The sequence below is a fragment of the Diabrotica virgifera genome, chromosome 8, assembly GCF_917563875.1.
Source record: "Diabrotica virgifera virgifera chromosome 8, PGI_DIABVI_V3a".
Taxonomy (NCBI): domain Eukaryota; kingdom Metazoa; phylum Arthropoda; class Insecta; order Coleoptera; family Chrysomelidae; genus Diabrotica; species Diabrotica virgifera.
In genome coordinates, this window is record NC_065450.1 from 111,765,087 (window position 1) to 111,780,404 (window position 15,318).

General features: G+C 31.8%; 1 protein-coding gene across 1 annotated transcript in view; it reads left to right on the plus strand.

Moving 5' to 3' along the window:
* LOC114336545 (pseudouridine-5'-phosphate glycosidase-like) overlaps positions 1-15,318 on the plus strand; it is a 261,275-nt gene that overhangs the window by 99,989 nt on the left and 145,968 nt on the right. Inside the window, exon 2 of the mRNA XM_028286916.2 lies at positions 12,187-12,409. Within this exon, the coding sequence (XP_028142717.1) occupies positions 12,187-12,409 (223 nt within the window). The remainder of the gene's footprint in view (positions 1-12,186; positions 12,410-15,318) is intronic.

Genomic DNA, 15,318 nt, shown 5'->3' on the forward strand with positions numbered 1-15,318 from the left:
ACATTTTTTAGCAAAATAAAATGTTGAATTCACCCATATTCTTAACATTATTTATACAAAACAATTGTTATTGTTTAAACAATTAATAAACAATTAGCGGCGAAATTTGTGAGTAGAACTTTTTACTTTAACATATTTATAAACTAACAAAAAAAGTTTTAGAGAAATATAACTTTGTTTGATTTTTTCCGAAACGTTGTATCTTTTCGTTCTAATTGCACTCCCCTATAAATGCTTTTTACTTTTGACAAGCTCTAAGCATACTTCTTATGATGCTGCTAAGCTTGATGATTGAACAGCTGTCGGTTTTGTAAATAGAGATTTTTGTTTATTCAATTTAGCTTTAAGTTCTTTTACAAGAGTATTGCGAGATTCACCTTGATATTTGTCGTATTTTGTTTTGTGCTGGGTTTCATAATGCCTACTAATATTGTATTCTTTTGATACCGCGAGTACTTTTCTATGGGATTTTCCCATTTTCCTTGGATTATACGATTCTCTTCGAAAATTTTGCGTTTTTTGGCACTACTCATTCTGAATTTAACATGCAATTTATTGGCCACTGTTAATTCAACACGACACGTGCAGCTGACTGAAGCTAACTGCCCGCTCATCGGGAGTGGGTGTTCAAGGTTAACTACTTTATTAAGATTACGGAAAGTTAGACCGGGTTGGAACAGGTAAAAGTTATCAATGGCAATATTTTTGAAATGTGTTTGCGGGGGCCGCATGCGGCCCGCGTGCCTGAGGTTGGATCACACTGAGTTACATAATGATTGTTTTGTGCTTTAAGATATAATATCATAAAATTTCAACCCTTAAAACCACCCTTGTTGAAGCTATATATGAAAAGTTTACTTATCCTAAAACAATAATTTCGGCTTGCATCAATTTACATAAAAATTTGGGGTTAGGATCATCTTACCATGCACTTCATATTCTATATCATGCTCAAGGGCGTTGATTATTTTTAGGGGTGTAAACTACTCTTATTGTCAAAAATTATATAAAAACATTGTAAACTTTAATATAGGTAAAATTTGGTTTTGACTGGTTAAATAATGATGTTTGTATGCTTTAAGATATAATATCATAATATTTCAACCCTTAAAAACCACCCTTAATAACATTGCAATTTTTATAAATAGACAATTTAATAGATCAATACAGAAAAAAAAATAGAATTAAAGAATTACAAAAATATTTATTTACACAAAAATACGAATTTACAAATATATAAAAATACACATACAGATAGTTTTTTAGTCATCCAGTATACGAACCGGCTCAGTGGTTTTATATAGGTACATTGAAAATGCTCTATAAGGGGACTATTCGAATTTTTCGAAAAAAAAAATTAGTTTTATAAACATAGCTCCTTCATTTTTGGCGGTAAAAAGTTTTTTCAATAATATTTTTGTAGGATTCTTGAAGAGTAATAAGACTGTGAAAATTAAATTCCGTAAGATCCCTTAATTTTTAATTGAGGTGGGTTTAAAGGGCTCGAAAAAGGGGATGTTTGCTCGTAAATAGATGTTTTAAACAGCTATATCTCGCTAACTGTTCACTGTAATGAAAATCTATGAATAAGGAAATTTTAGCTATTAAAAAAGCTACAATTTAGTGGTCTATCATTTTTTTCGTATCTCCAGTATTTTCGGAGATATTTTGAAGGAAATGATAAAAAATGCAAAATTGCAAAAAATCAATTTTTTTTAAACTACAATTTTTCTAAAATAAGGCCTTTTAAATAGGTAAAACTTCTTGGGTGTATTGATAATATAAATATAAAAGGAATTACAGAAAGGCGAAGACCCATTTTTAGTTACAAGGGTAGTTAGGGGGTTTTTTTCACTGTTTTTTTTTTCGTAGAGAAAATAGGTACCGACTTTTTTTTGATCATAAGTTGCTCAATTTTTATGGTAGAAACTTTTAATTATTTTTTTTGAAAGATCTTATTGTATGCTTGAAAAAAAATCATGTAAGTTTTCCTGAAAAAAATGTAAAGTTTTCCCGTTATTTGGCTGTGATTATTTCAAATTATGCTAACCTTTAACATGCCGTATCTCGATTTGTATTGGTCGTAAAAATATTATAGAAAAACAGTTTCATTTGTGTTACTAAAAGATACAATTTTGATATCTACAGTTTTTTTGATTAAATGCATATTTTTCGAGTTATTCTCAAAAAACCCTCTAAAAAAGTCGATTTTTCCGTCGAAAAACTGTTACTTTCAACCTCGAATAACTCGAAAAATATGTTTAACGTTTAACGTAAAAAACATTTTTTTCTTAAAATTACTTTTTACATCGATTTACATATTTAAAATGTAATAAAAAATTCCCACCCCCCGAGATAGGGTGGCAACTACCCCTAAGGTTTTAGCGTACAGCAGCATGATATAGAAAATGATCCTTGGACTATTCCCCACCTTTTGTGAAAATTTCAAGTAAATCTATGCTGGACAAAAAAATTGCGAGCCAAAATGCTTCATTTCTTCGACTACTATATTTTCCAAAGGTTATGTGCGGTGTCCTTTTCTACTTCTGTTTGTTTACCAATCTTTGTTGATAGATACAGCTTGTGTTTTCGTGGCCTTTCCTATATTATTTTTATTCCAATAATATCACTCGTATACAGGGTGTTTCATTGGTAAAGTAACATACGTTAACTATAGAAAGAGGATACTTAGGCGGTCTCAAAAATACCATACTTAATGGGTCTTACTCCGTTAATAACAAAGATACTGGGTGTTTTATCTATTTTGCCATTTTCTTAATTGGTTCATAACTTTTTGACCACACTGTATATTTAGTTTATATTTGCCATGCAAATATCATTTAAGGCGTACAATAAATTAATTTATTTACAATTGTAAAAGAACCAGGTCCGGCTTAAAAAAAAATTGGAAAAATATTCCGACCCCAAAACAACACCCTGTACATTAAATTTTTTTAAAATGGATTTTTCAGTTGAAAAGAGGATAAAAACTAAATTTAGTGGTATACTTTGAATTTTTGGCAAAATGATTTTTCTGGTGAAATTTGGAATTTGAATTCTGAAATTAAGTGAATTGCGAGAGCTCCAAGTAGAAAAAAAATTGAAATACAGCTTACAACTTGTCAACCACACTGTATGTTGATTTTATATTTAACACGCGAATATTCTTTTAGGTGTCCAGTCAATTAATTTAATTACAATTATAAAAAATCCAGGTCTGGATTAAAAAATATTTTATAAATGTTCCAACCCAAAAAAAACACCTTGTATATTAATTTTTTTTAAAGTGGATTTTGCATTTGAAATAGGATGAAAAACAAAATTAGTGGTATACTTTGAATTTTCGGCAAAATGATTTTTCTGGTAAAAATTTGAATTTGAATTCTGAAATTATGTGAATTGCGAAGCTCAAAGTAAAATAAATTAAAATATGACTTAATTTTAATTAATACCATTATTTAATCTAAATTGGTAAAATATTAACATTTGCACACATAACAATAATTTTTGATGACCCCCTCTATGGCTCAGTGGTAAGAGCGCCTACCATTGGATCGAAAGGTCCGAATGCTCGTGAGTTCGAATCTCACCAGGGTCAGAAATTTTTCGTTTATTATAAATTAATAAATGAAAATAGTTTGTCCTTGTGGGATCGGTACTCACCGGAGGGACCGCAGATGTTCGGATACAATTAGCGTCTCTTTGCAAAGACAATGACGTCGACTTTGCAATGTAACAAGACACTTACTCAACACACACAGTACACAGTACACATGACGCTAGGTACCTAACTACAAAAATTTACCGTACCTACGTATAAAAAAAAATAATTTTTGATGGTGGTAATTTTGAATAAGTACTTTAGTTTTGAATAGTGATTATGCTGCAAATTTTCGCTGTTTTGTTATAATTTTTAGCTATTTTGTTGATTAAAGTGATGTATTCTTTATTGACCCTTTATTACTTATTCATTATTTAAAGATGAATATTCACCAAAAACTATTTTTCACACATAATAAAAAAACACTAAATTATTAACATTTTACCAATTTAGATTAAATAATGGTATTAATTAAAATTAAGTCACATTTTAATTTTTTCTACAAGAGCTCTAGCAATTGACATAATTTCAGAATTCAAATTCAAAATTTTACCAGAAAAATCATTTTGTCGAAAATTCAAAGTATACCACTAATTTTGTTTTTCATCCTCTTTTCAAATGCGAAATCCATTTTAAAGAAAATTAATATACAAGGTGTTTTTTTGGGTCGGAATATTTACACAATATTTTTTAAACCGGACCTGGATTTTGTATAATTGCAAATAAATTAATTGATTGGAGACCTAAAAGAATATTCGCGTGTTAAATATAAAATCAATCTACAGTGAGGTTGACAAGATGTAAGCTGTATTGCAATTTTTTTCTACTTAGAGCTCTCGCAATTCACTTAATTTCCGAATTCAAATTCAAAATTTCACCAAAAAAATAATTTTGCCGAAAATTCAAATTATACTACTGAATTTAGTTTTTTATCCACTTTTCAACTGAAAAATCCATTTTAAAAAAATTTAATGTACAGGGTGTTGTTTTGGGGTCGGAATATTTTTCCAATATTTTTTAATACGGATCTGGATTTTTTACAATTGTAAATAAATTAATTTATTGTACACCTTAAATGATATTTGCGTGCCAAATATAAAATAAATATACAGTGTGGTTAAAAAGTTATGAACCAATTAAAAAAATGGCAAAATAGATAAAACACCCAGTATCTTTGTTATTAATGGAGTAAGATCCATTAAGTATGGTATTTTTGAGATGGCCTAAGTGTTCTCTTTCTACAATTAACGTATGTTACTTTCCCAATGAAACACCCTGTATAAGGTTTCTGTAGTGTCTTGCTATGTTGGTGAAAATTAATCAATGTTCTTGTTGAATGCAAGAGCATTTTAAATAGAAAAAAGAGGCTAGGCGGACACTAAGAAACTATTAGACAAGGCAAGGAACAAGGCATCCAATAGATCTTATAGGTCGAGATGTGACTTTTTCTCTTAAGGCAGTAATAGAGTCTGGGAGATAATACAGATGTATATGTTACCGGCCAAACCCGATTTCAGTTGGCCTAGGCCAAACTAGTTTGTCCTAAGTGCGTTAGGATAAACTAGTATGGCCTAGGCTAAACTAGGTTGTCCTATCGCGTGTAGGCCAAACTAGTTTGTCCTAGGCTAAACTACACTTGAGAGCAAAATAATCGACTCACTTGCAGAATTGTATAAGTTAAAACTCTCGAATTTCCTAAACCTGTTAACCGATTTGAGTGATTTTTTTAGTATGTTATAGCCTCATTATTTAAGAAAATCGATTAATATTATTGTTGCTAGACAGGTAAAGGTCATTTTATACCGGGTGTAACAATCGTACTGTGTTTTTTTCTTAAAGTTCGGAACACCCTGTGTAATATTTTAGCATATTAAAATATTTAAATTAACACTCAATTGTAGCCTTAGGCTTTCTTAACACCTTGTTTTGTGATTAATTCGTTTATGTTCGATAATAAAAGAGATATGTTCTTTTATAATATTACAAATGAGGTATGCTATTTGGTCTTGATCAATATCATTCCAAATCTCGAGAGCTACTGTTTCTACCTCTTGCAAGCTTCTAGGAGGTGGCAAACGCTGTCGTAGTCTTCTGCCAATTATGTCCCACAAATGTTCGATCAGGTTAAGATCTAGACTATGCGATGGCCAATGCGAAGCCCGAAGATTTACCTGTTGTAAATATTCGGTTATAGTTCGTGAACGTGAAGTCTTGCCTTATCGTGCATTAGCAAAAAATTGTTACCAATATAAGGAGTCGATAGCATGGTAGCTAAGTCCTTCGCTATGTATGATCACTGCTTGATCACACTCATCGCGCGAGTCAAATTCCTTGTAGCGCATTCCATTTCCACCAAATAACAAAAAAAAACTACGGACTTGAAACTTTAAATAATAAACCTACTAATTTTCACAACAAACCAGACAATTTTTGACTGTTAACCATTTGACATCCATTAAATTGTTAATTTCTCATAGCCTACTTTAGGCTTGTTTATTAAATTAAGCAGAATATGAGGATTTATTAATGAAAAACATCGCTAGATGTTAACGTACCTAACTTTTTTATTCTCCAACATAAACAAATGAATCAAAAAAGAAAATGTTAATAAAGCCTAAGGCTACAATTGAATTTTAATTTAAATATTTTTTATATGCTAGAATATTCCACAGGGTGTTCCGAACTTTAAGAAAAACACAGTATGATTGTTACACCCGATATAAAATGACCTTTACCTATCTAGCAACAATAATATTACATATATTTTCTTAAATATTAAGGCTATAACATACTAAAAAAATCACTCAACTCGGACAACAGGTTTAGGAAATTCGAGACTTTTAACGTGTACAATTCAGAAAGTGAGTCGATTATTTTGCTCTCAAGTATAGTTTATCCTGATATAAAGACGCACACTTCAGGCCAAACTAGTTTATCCTGAAGTGTATGTTTTTGTATCAGGATAAACTAGTTCAGCCTAGTCTAAACCAATTCAATCTAGTCGAAATACATAATAATTATAATTATAAAAGTACATAATTGATTAGAGATTGGTTGCTGATTTAAACTTAAACGTAAGTTTAGAAGACACTATTAAGAGTTGTAATACTTTTAAGTATTTAGGGTAAATGATAAACCGAGATGGCACTTGTATGAAAGATATAGAAATGAAAATAGTCCGGGGAAAACAAGCCACGAAAGCACTCCATGGAGTGATATGGAAGAACACTCTAACTAAAGAAAACAAAAAGGATTTTTCAGGGCATAGTGCTGAATATTACCCTACAAGAGCAAAAGAATGGCCAGTGACAACAATAATACGAAATAAAATAACGAACAGTTGAATTAAAGTTTATGAGAAGGTGTCTACAAATTACCAGGTAGGATAGAATAAGAACAGAAGAAATATGAAACAGAATAGATGTAGAATGCTCAATTACAAAAAAGTTGTGGTAGTAAAAGTAGAGCCCTGAAATGGTACGGGCATGGACAAAGAATGCCGGAGCACACGTGGCCGAAAAGATTACTGAACTGGCACCCGCGGGGAGGAAGACCTGCTGTAAGATGGAAAACTCACATAAGAAATGCTATGATAGATAGAGACCTCAGAGATGACGACTGGGAGAATAGAGTGATATGGAAGACGAAAACGGCAAACTCATAATGGGAAAAAGCCAAGAAGAAGAAAGTAATTCAGCAAACTAGTACGGCTTAATATAAACAATAAATTGAATAAAATACTTTTAGACCGGGCAGTATCGTCGCCCCCGCTAGCGAGATTATTCCGATTCGATTTTTTTGCACAAACTTACTCAAAAAGAGGTCCTTATAACATATCCACAGGGTGCCGGGCGGTGCCGTGGTCGAAAAATTGTTTAAACAATTTTTTTTAAACAAATTCCATGGCCCTTTTCAAGGCTTAATAACTCGATTAAACATTATTATTATGAAATTCAAAAAGTCACCAAATCAAGCTTCAGATCCCTTCCTCAATGTCCAGAAGATTTTTTTGTCATTATTTTATTAGAAAGCTGTTATTTTTAATTATTAAAAATTAGCGCTATAGTCCAGGATGTATCGTCGCCCCCGTTAGTGAAATTATTCTGATTCCATTTTTTTGCAGAAACTTACTCAAAACGAGGTCCTTATAACATATCCACAGGGTGCCGAGCGGTGACGTGGTCGAAAAATTGTTTAAACAATTTTTTTAAAACAAATTCACAAAAAAGTTTTTTTCACTTCGAACTATTTTTTTTTAGATAATTTGGGATATTCTGAGCAAAAAATGTCTCTTGTGATTTTTTTCTAAAATTGAATGTTGTCGAATTATACGCGATTTATAATTCGAAAAATGCGAAAATGGCCATATAACTCGACAACAATCAATTTTAGAGAAAAATCACAAGAGACCTTTTTTGCTCAGAATAACCCAGATTATCTAAAAAAAAATCGTTCGCAATAAAAAAAATATTTTTGTGAATTTGTTTAAAAAAAATTGTTTAAACAATTTTTCGACCACGGCACCGCCCGACACCCTGTGGATATGTTATAAGGACCTAGTTTTGAGTAAGTTTCTGCAAAAAAATGGAATCGGAATAATTTCACTAACGGGGGCGACGGATACATCCTGGACTATAGCGCTAATTGTTAATAATTAAAAATAACAGCTTTGTAATAAAATAATGACAAAGATCTCTTCAGGACCTTGAAGAAGGGGTTTGAAACTTGATTTGGTCACTTTTTGAATTTCATAATAATAATGTTTACTCGAGTTATTAAGCCTTGAAAATGGCCATTTTCGCATTTTTCAAATTTTTAATCGCATATAAATCGACAACAATCAATTTTAGAAAAAAATGACAAGAGACCTTTTTTGCTCAGAATAAGCAAAATTTTGTTCGAAATAAAAAAATTATTTTTGTGAATTTGTTTAAAAAAAATTGTTTAAACAATTTTTCGATCACGGCACCGCCCGGCACCCTGTGGATATGTTATAAGGACCTCTTTTTGAGTAAGTTTGTGCAAAAAAATCGAATCGGAATAATTTCGCTAGCGGGGGCGACGATACTGTCCGGCCTATTTTTTCTTGGAAAAATAATCATTTTTATTAAAATTATAATTATTCGTAACAAACAAACAATAATATTGAGTTATATTCGCGGTCGGACGGACAGACAGCCTAGGTCAAATTTCTCACCTTTAGTACGATCCTTGGATTATAAGCTTTAATTTTTGACACCTTATTTGTCATTCTACCTGGTATAATGACGGAGGAGTTGAGTTCACGGACAGACAGACAGACCGACGGACGGACGCACAAACGGACGTGGATAATTCAACGTTTTCAAATTTTTTCCAAATTGGTGAAAACAATATTAATTCGTACTCGATTTTATTCGTAAGTGTATCTTTTCTTTTACTTTTTGGAGAAAACTTCATCATTTTATTTATTATTTTTTATATAAAAACGCTGGACGGAAAGGCCGCCCGAGAACTTTCTCGTACCGATCTATTATCATTATGGTACTATATACTGGCATTCTATAAAAATAACAAAATTACTCGTTATTTTGATATTTTAGAAACACCTTCTGTACTTGAAAGTATTTTATGGTTCTACGCATCATTAATTCCTGCATTTGAGAAAATGTTCGATGCCATATTTCGGGGACACACTATAGATGTATAGATTATTGCATAAATAAATAGAATATTATAGTCATACTTTCATTTCAAATTAGTTCATTTTTCTGAGAAATTAATAGTTTACAATATTTGCATTTCATTCTATTTCGATTACGCGAGAATGCACGAGATTAAGAACAAGATATTATCTCCGAATTCTATCCTACTGCATGGATTTTAATGAAATTTTGGGAGTAGCCCAATCTCCTAATTCAAAGAGATTGCTCTTAATTCAAAGTCTATCCTATATACTATGGCACTTTTATCATGGGGGCGGTTCCCACCACTTCTCAGGGGTGAAATATTTTTATTTTCGAATTACATGGAGAAAAAAGAAGATTTTTAAGAAAATTTAAAAATTCATTCTATAATTTGATCACATTTTTTACAAAAACCATTCATTTTAAACCCGTTCAACTTTTTGAAAGTAGAAATAACACTATATTAAAAGGTATTGTAGAAGGAAAACAATGCATTTAAATTATGGTGGATGGGGAGTTAAATGTGTATATACTTTTCATTTTTCCTTAAAGAACATTAGACATATATTTTTTGCACCATATCTCGCTTAGTTTGTAAGTAACCGACGTTTAACGGTGCTCGTTTTAAAGGCCTTTTCAAACACTACAAAAGGTGTTGGTAGCATTATACACCTAAAACCTACCGTTCCTCTGTTATTTCAAGTTGAATACACCAAGTTGAGCATGCACCAAAAAACAAACTATTTTCACCTACCATATCTCTTTTTGTATTATAAATAGAACATTTACGAAGGAACGAATCTCTTTATTATTTATAATCTAAAAAATGTTTTATATAGTGTTTTTAGTTCGATGCATAGTTTTTAAGGTATTCACAAAAAATCCGTCCGACAAGGTGTCATTTTTCAATGAAAATAGCCAATTTTCAACTACGCATAACTCAAAAAGTATTGAGTTCTCAAAAAAAGTATAGACCAGTTTTTGCTTAGAAATAGGTTCTTTAGCCACTTCCGTGCTTATTTTGACCAACAAATTTTCCACCCCCTTGAAGAAGTGGGAACCGCCCCAAGATAAAAAGCGCCATAGTATATAGGGTAGATTTTGTTTCTTGAGCTATTCCCTACTTACTGTGAAAATATCAAGAACATCAAAGTAGTAGGATGAAATTCGGAGCCAAATACCCTCATTGACTGCCCTACAATAACGCTCTGCTATGAACGCGTGAGAGAGGACACACAAAAGATTATAGCAAAATTCTATTTACTGTAACTTTTCGAGTTTTTGAGCTACAGCAATGAATTTTATGTCATTGGAAAGGTAATTTTGCATTCTTTCAAAATGTGTTAAAATATACAGGGCGTATCTAAAAAAATTAAGATTTTTTATTCATTTCCGGTTCAACCGGAAGCCATATTTTTGGTAAAATTTATTGTGATAATAGATAATAAAGTACCATATATGTCTCCAAAATTTGAAATTTTAGTTTCTATTAAGAAGGAAGTTACGGGCACTCGAATATTTTTTTATAAAAAATTCATAACTCCCCTCTTATGGGGAGTTAAGATATATCACTAATGTCATTCAATTTACTGATAGGATATCAAAAATTTATCAAAAAATAAAAAAATTCCTTGGAGCCATTTTTGAGAAAATCTAGTTCAAATTTATGTCAAAATCTGACCCCTTAAATATAGGCAACCAGTAACTTTTTCTGAAAAACGATAACATCCTTCTTATAGCCCCATCTTTAGGCTATATAACAACTTTTTCAAATTAAACTTATCTTAAACAAGTTTTTAGATAGATAGGGAAATGTGTCGGGTGGGCGGTCGGCCATGTTGGCCGCCATTTTGAATTTGGAAATGTCAAATTCCGTATTTTTATTTACCTATCATTGAGCTTACTTTGAGTTGAATTTCATTCATTTCGGTCAAAATTTGCAAAAATGGGCCTTAAATAACCCCCCTATTTCGGCCCCCCTTTGAGAGGTTTTTTTTAAAAGCTTAGTTTCTCGACAAAATTCGCTAAAACTTACTCATACCGAATTTCATCAAAATCGGTCCAGTAGTTTTTGCTGGGCGGTGGCGACATACGTACGTACGTACGTACGTACGTACATACTTCCGACATGTTTTTTTTATTTGCTTTTTAGACTGAGGGGGACTCAAAACGTCGAAAAAAAGTGAAATCTGAAAAAATTTTTTTTGCACGATCCTATAACTTTATCTATTATACTATACTACGTATATAGTACGATAAAGTAAAAAACAGTAAATCCTTTATAAAAGGTATATATATATATAAAATCCCTTATAAAGGATTTACTGTTTTTTGTATTACATGGTATACAGCCAACTACAGGAAAACTTTTTCATTGTGGATTTTTATTATTTTTTAGGTATATTATGTAATTATACAAAAATATATTGATTTATAGCATGTACAATATCTTCATTAGATATCATATGATACAATATATCGAAGTATAATTTTTTTTGCCATCCCTGTTGGGACGTGATTTGGGAATTCCCCGCATGTAAAAGCCCTTACATGTTCGCTAAATTACTTTCGACTCGGCTAAATTGGTTTAGACTAGGCCGTACTAGTTTATCTTGGAAGTGTGAGTCTTTATTATATCAGGATAAACTAGTTTGGTCTAGGACAAACTAGTTGGACCTACGCGCGATAGGACAAACTAGTTTGGCCTGACATCGGGTTTGGCCGATAACATATATAACATAATAATCTAACAAGCCGTCTTTTAGACCACACTTTCATACGTATATGTTTTTGTCTATGTATGTTAACTAAAATACAACATGTTTTCCCGTATAAATATTATTATAATAAACTATAAATAGTATTATAATATGTACCTATATTATACAATAAACTCCAAAATAATTTTCGATTCTTTAGGGTGCCATACCTGCAACAATAGCAATAGTAAATGGAAAGATAAAAGTGGGACTATCAGAAAAAGATATAAATCAACTAGGTGATACAAAATCAAGTCAACCTATAAAAACTTCGAGAAGAGATTTGGCTTATGTCCTGAGTAATAAGAAAAACGGTGGTACCACAGTGTCAGGAACTTTGATCGTTGCCAATAAAGTAAATATTCCGATATTTGCTACTGGAGGTAAGAAACATTTTGTTTTATAGTTTTTGTAGTCATATCTATGTAGTATCTAAGATCTTTTAGTGAAAATTTGTAATAAATTCATTGTGTCATGTTCATTGATTTTAATGTTCATAAGATGTTTGTGGTTATGGGCGTAATGCCGGCACCACACTTCGCTATGTACGATTTGTTTTGCGGCTAGGCTGTATACGCCCAAATATTTATCGTTTGAAGTGTGTCAAAAACCGACAACTGTTCGGGTAGGCGTATTTGCTATGCGTGCTTATGCGCTATCTCTCTCTCTCTCTCTCTCTATCTCTTCTATGGCGCTACAGTCCAAGTCGGGCCCTGGCCCCCCACAGCATCCGCCTCCAAGTATAGAGATGCATCAAGTCAAACTAGTTTGATTTTATTCAGCAAACTTGACTTGACTTAAAAACCAAACTTTTTTTGTAAAAACGTTTGACTTGACTTGATTTCGATATCTTTAGGTTTGACTTGAAATCAAACTTCTTCAAACAGTTTGAAGTTTGAATATCATATTGCGCAACGTGTTTATTTCCAATTCTAATTGAGAGCGTACCGACTTTTGTTTTGACTTATTTGGATAGGTCTGAATCTGCACTCTGCTACTCCGCAAATTAGTTTGTAGTTCATATTAAGAAGTATATGATTGGCTTGTTTATCATGTTCGTTTTGAAGTGTGTGCTTTGTGAAATAATATCTGAACCTGAATATTTTTGGGCTCAGAATAAGTACCAGATCAAATTGAGTCTGATTTTGAAGGTACAGCTGGTTCCTAAAAAACTGATACGTCTCTTAGTAAGATTTGATCATTTTGAGCAGTGTATTTGATTGCTTTGACATTATATTTATTATGACAGACAAATAATAAAATAAACAAACAAATAACAAACAACTGATTACATTATATGTTAACTCATATATTGTAATAATTATTAAGGTCTAAATTTTGATATTATTTTGAATTCTTGCAGTTTTCGCATCTTCAAAAGGATTCTCTTCTAATCTCTCCAAAAGCGTACGTTCTTCATGAGCGGTAGATCTTTTTGGTCTTCCAGAACCTTGCTTTCTTTCGAGATTTTCTTGTTCTCTCTATCTTTTATTAATATTAAAAACTGTTGTTCTGCTTACGTAAAAATGGTTCTTTACGGCAGATAGTGACCAACCATCTTCTAATTTCGTTACAATAATTCTTGCTTTTAGTTCTTTGCTAGCATGTGGAGCCATTTTCTGAAGTTGAACAGAATAAGTTATCTGACAAATTTTAAGATTTGGCAGTGACAGTGACAGTATGTAAATAAAAGGTATTTTTCCTTTAAAATACACTGCTCAATTTTCTACAAAATACAACGAAGAAGAATTAATTAAGAAAAATAAATATACTGATTTATTTGATATTGCGGCAGGTGATTTCAAAACAATGAAAATTGAAAAGTGCATACTTATATTATGTAAAAATAAAGAACAGCGTTATAAATTGACAAATAGTGAACTAATTCTTTAAGACGACATTGCAAAGTAGCAAAAAATTCATTAAACGTACTCTATCAAAAATATAATATTTTGTTGTTCCTTCATAAATTTTTGTTAAAAGTAGATTAAATTACACTTTGTATGATAAAAAAACTATCCAACGAATTCTTTGTTTTAATCTAGTAAGACTCGAATATAAAAAGTTATATCGATAAAACAAAACTTGCCAGCAAGCAATTCTAATCATACAGGAATCATTTTCAAAACATTTACGACCCTATTTTGATTATAATCGCTTCCTGTATCAAGATACTTTTATGTGGCACTCATTGTATTATTAATTTTCTTATCTTAATTGGCAACTGACATGTCAATCTCGACAAAAAAGTATATCTACTAAATAAATTATTTTTCAAACTCTTTCAAATTATTTTGACAAACAGTTTGAATTTTAAAAACTGTACGATTGACCAGTTTGACTTGACTTGAATTATTTGTCAGAAGGATTGACTTGAGTTTGACTTGAAATTAAGTCAAACTCAAGTCAAGTTCAAACATTCAAGTCAAACTTGTGCAACTCTATCCAAGTATCTCTGTCTCTGGCTGCTCTCCAATTGTTCACTGTCAATATCTCTTTAGCATCGGTTCTCACGTCGTTTATCCACCTTTTCCTTGGTCTTCCTACTGGCCGAAGTCCCACCATAGTTCCGCTAAGTGTTCTACTAGATGTTCTGTCGTTATCCATTCTTATAAGGTAACCTGCCCAGCGCAATCCATATATCATTGTCGCAAATGGGCCCAGTATCCTCCTTTCCTATCTTTCTTTCAAAGTATTGATAAGGTTTATTGTCTTTTAAGTCACGATCCATGTTTCCATATCATATGTTATTGTTGGACGTATGATGGTTTTATATATTTTAAGATTTACTTCCTGGCATGCGTGCTATCCACGTCATTTATTTAAAATAAATGTGATTGAAGAATAAATGTGATTGAAATGTGGGTTCCTGCCCAGTGTAACGCGCTCAAAGTTTTTAATTTGCGGAACATGAAAGCTCATAAATAGCTCTTAAATCAGCGCTACTTTTGCAAGTGGGGGGGTGCAGCTCAACACGGGGTAAAGTTCCTCATTTGTCCTTCTTATATACCCTTCCTCTGTTCTCTTCCCTCCTAATATTCTTCTGAGTATTTTCCTTTCCCATATTCTTACTGTTTCTTCTGTTGTTTGGTTGAGTATCCATGTCTAACATCCATTTATCGCTGTTGGTCTTATTATAGTCTTGTAAATTCTGAATTTCGTATTCCATGACAGCTGCTTTGATCTTAGTAAATATTTGATGGCTCCCGCAGATCGATTGGCTTTACTTAATCTGGCATAAATTTCTTTCATTTCTTTACACTTGTTTGTTATCCTTGCTCCTAGATATACA